The sequence below is a fragment of the Gopherus flavomarginatus genome, chromosome 1, assembly GCF_025201925.1.
Source record: "Gopherus flavomarginatus isolate rGopFla2 chromosome 1, rGopFla2.mat.asm, whole genome shotgun sequence".
Classification (NCBI taxonomy): Eukaryota; Metazoa; Chordata; order Testudines; family Testudinidae; genus Gopherus; species Gopherus flavomarginatus.
This window is the reverse complement of record NC_066617.1, coordinates 377,775,587-377,778,030: the sequence shown is the minus strand read 5'-3', so window position 1 is coordinate 377,778,030 and position 2,444 is coordinate 377,775,587. Positions and strand designations below refer to the sequence as shown.

Here is a 2,444-nt window from a genome sequence, read left to right as displayed (position 1 = left end):
CTTTTCTTCTTAATATACTTAATAACCACATTTTTCGTGAGCCTTAGCTTTGCCAACCATGGATATTTAACTGATGTCTTTAAAGTAACTTTTTGATTTTCATAAATGCCCATTTATATTGCAGGATATTTATCTCCCCTTGTTCACATTTGTTATATAGTTTCCCCTCACCCCGAATTCCAACTTTCACTTTGCAGCTGAACCGGGTTTTTACCCTTCTTGACTGTGGAATTGCAATTTTTCGCTATCTAATAATCTCCCAATTTTTATTTGAATTTTTTGTCTCAATTTTTCATCCCAATAAGTTTTGCTGATAATTTTCCTCAGCTTTTGGAAACTAGAGATTTTGAAGCACTTAGTGTCTATAGATAGTATAGTTGGGAACTCTTCTCTGTTTGTCAATTTGAATGGAATCAGTTTCTTACCTATTTCCCACCCCTCCACCATATGCCTCCTTGTTTGTCTCTTCTCTAAACTAAACAGTCCTCGACTTTTCAGTCTGTTCTCCATTCCTATGCCTGTCTTGGAAATACCCATTAGATTTGTTATATCATTTATATATAGGTGACCAGGTGACCAGAGCAGAACATATCCAGAGGAGTTTATTCTCTATCCCATTCCTTCGGAATGCAAAGATTGTGTTTCATTTCCCCCTGCTGTGACTGAGAAGGTGTTTCAGTTGAGTTGCTATCTATCATGCCCAGGTCTTTTCCAAGAGGTATGTTCTAGATAGGATGTTTATCCCGGCACATGTCTTTAAAAGGTTTGGATTTGTTTCCACTTTCAGATTTTGAGAAATCAGATAAACGTGTAACTCCCTACAACGTGACTTATCTAGCCGGGGTTTCATTTCATTAAGGAACAATGAACCAGTATCCACACTTGTGTTTCCCACTGCTGCCTTTTAAGGTTCCTCCACCCCGACATGTAGGAATTACTGATGCACGGAGTATTATAAAATATGGAATTGGCATTAGAAGGGACAGTTGTTCATAATTAATTTCCCTGAATTATGAAAATGTCATTTCTCAGTGTGTGAAGAGCAGCCAGTCTGCTTCACCCACTAGAACAGCCTCCAGTAGTGCACGTAGAGTCTTATATTAACATTGTCTCTCCATCCAGGCATTTGAACTGTGACCATCACCCTAGACTCTGGGCACGTACAGGAAGTCAGGGGAACATACGGTACATACAGGCAACACCGTTGTGCCTCAGAGTTGGACACCTACTCCATGTCTGATTCCAACACAACCGACATCACCAAACCCTCCACCTTCATCCTGCTGGGCATTCCTGGCCTGGTGGCAGCCCATGTCTGGATCTCCATCCCCTTCTGCACCATGTACGCCATAGCCATCTTGGGGAACTTCACTATCCTGTTCATCATAAAGAGGGAGCGGAGCCTCCGTGCTCCCATGTACTATTTCCTCTGTATGCTGGCCATCACCGACCTGGTCCTGTCCACGGCCACTGTGCCCAAAATGCTGAGCATTTTCTGGTTCAATTCCAGGGAGATCAATTTCAGTGCCTGCCTCACCCAGATGTACTTCATTCACTGCTTCTCAGCGATGGAGTCTGGGATATTTGTGGCCATGGCTTTGGATTGCTACGTAGCCATCTGTGATCCCCTGGGACATTCCACCACCCTCACAAATTCTGTTGTGGCCAAGAGTGGCCTGGCTGTGCTGTTGCGCAGCAGCATACTTGCATTGCCCTATCCGTTCCTAGTGAGGTGGTGGTCATATTGCAGAACCAACATCATCCCCCAGTCCTACTGTGATCAGTTTGCTGTAGCGAAGCTGGCCTGCACCGATACCCACGTCAGTAGCTACTATGGTTTCTTTGTGGTATTCTCTGTGATTGGTCTGGATGTGCCTTTTATCACCGTGTCCTATATCCAAATCCTCAGGACCATCTTCAGCCTCCCCACAAAGGACGCCCGGCTGAAAACCTTTGGGACCTGCAGTTCCCACCTTTGTTGCATATTATCTTTCTACCTTCCAGCATTCTTCTCCTCCACACGTCGGTTTGATCACAAAGTGCCCCTGCATGTCCTTGTTCTCATTGCCAATGTGCACCTTCTGGTGCCCCCCTTGCTTCACCCCATCATCTATGGGGTGAGGCAAAAACAGATCCGGGACAGACTACTCAAGTTCTTTACTTGTAAAAGGATCTAAATTTTTTATCTTGGTACTTAGGCTTTGTGCAGAGATGGCTGGTAACATGGTGCTGGGCCCTCTTTCCTGAATCAATTCCTGGACAGTGAGAGAAACGTTAAACCCTTTTATGAACTTATTGTGCTATGCCAGCATGGCAATCTGAGGAATCAACCCATGTATAATTCACTGGTTTGCCCCTTTTTAATTGATGGAAGTTGGACCTCTGCAACCCCCCCCTTGCCCTGGCTCTTCCACCAAGGCTCCTTCTCTGCTGTGCCTCTTCCC

The 2,444-nt window shown here is 44.8% G+C and overlaps 1 protein-coding gene across 1 annotated transcript; it reads left to right on the top strand.

The window, feature by feature from the left end:
* Window positions 1–1,232: 1,232 nt before the first annotated feature.
* On the top strand, window positions 1,233–2,177 carry LOC127044755 (olfactory receptor 52R1-like). Its single transcript, XM_050939828.1, has one exon. It carries the CDS (start codon window positions 1,233–1,235, stop codon window positions 2,175–2,177), a length of 945 nt encoding a protein of 314 aa, XP_050795785.1.
* The last annotated feature ends 267 nt before the right edge of the window (window positions 2,178–2,444 follow it).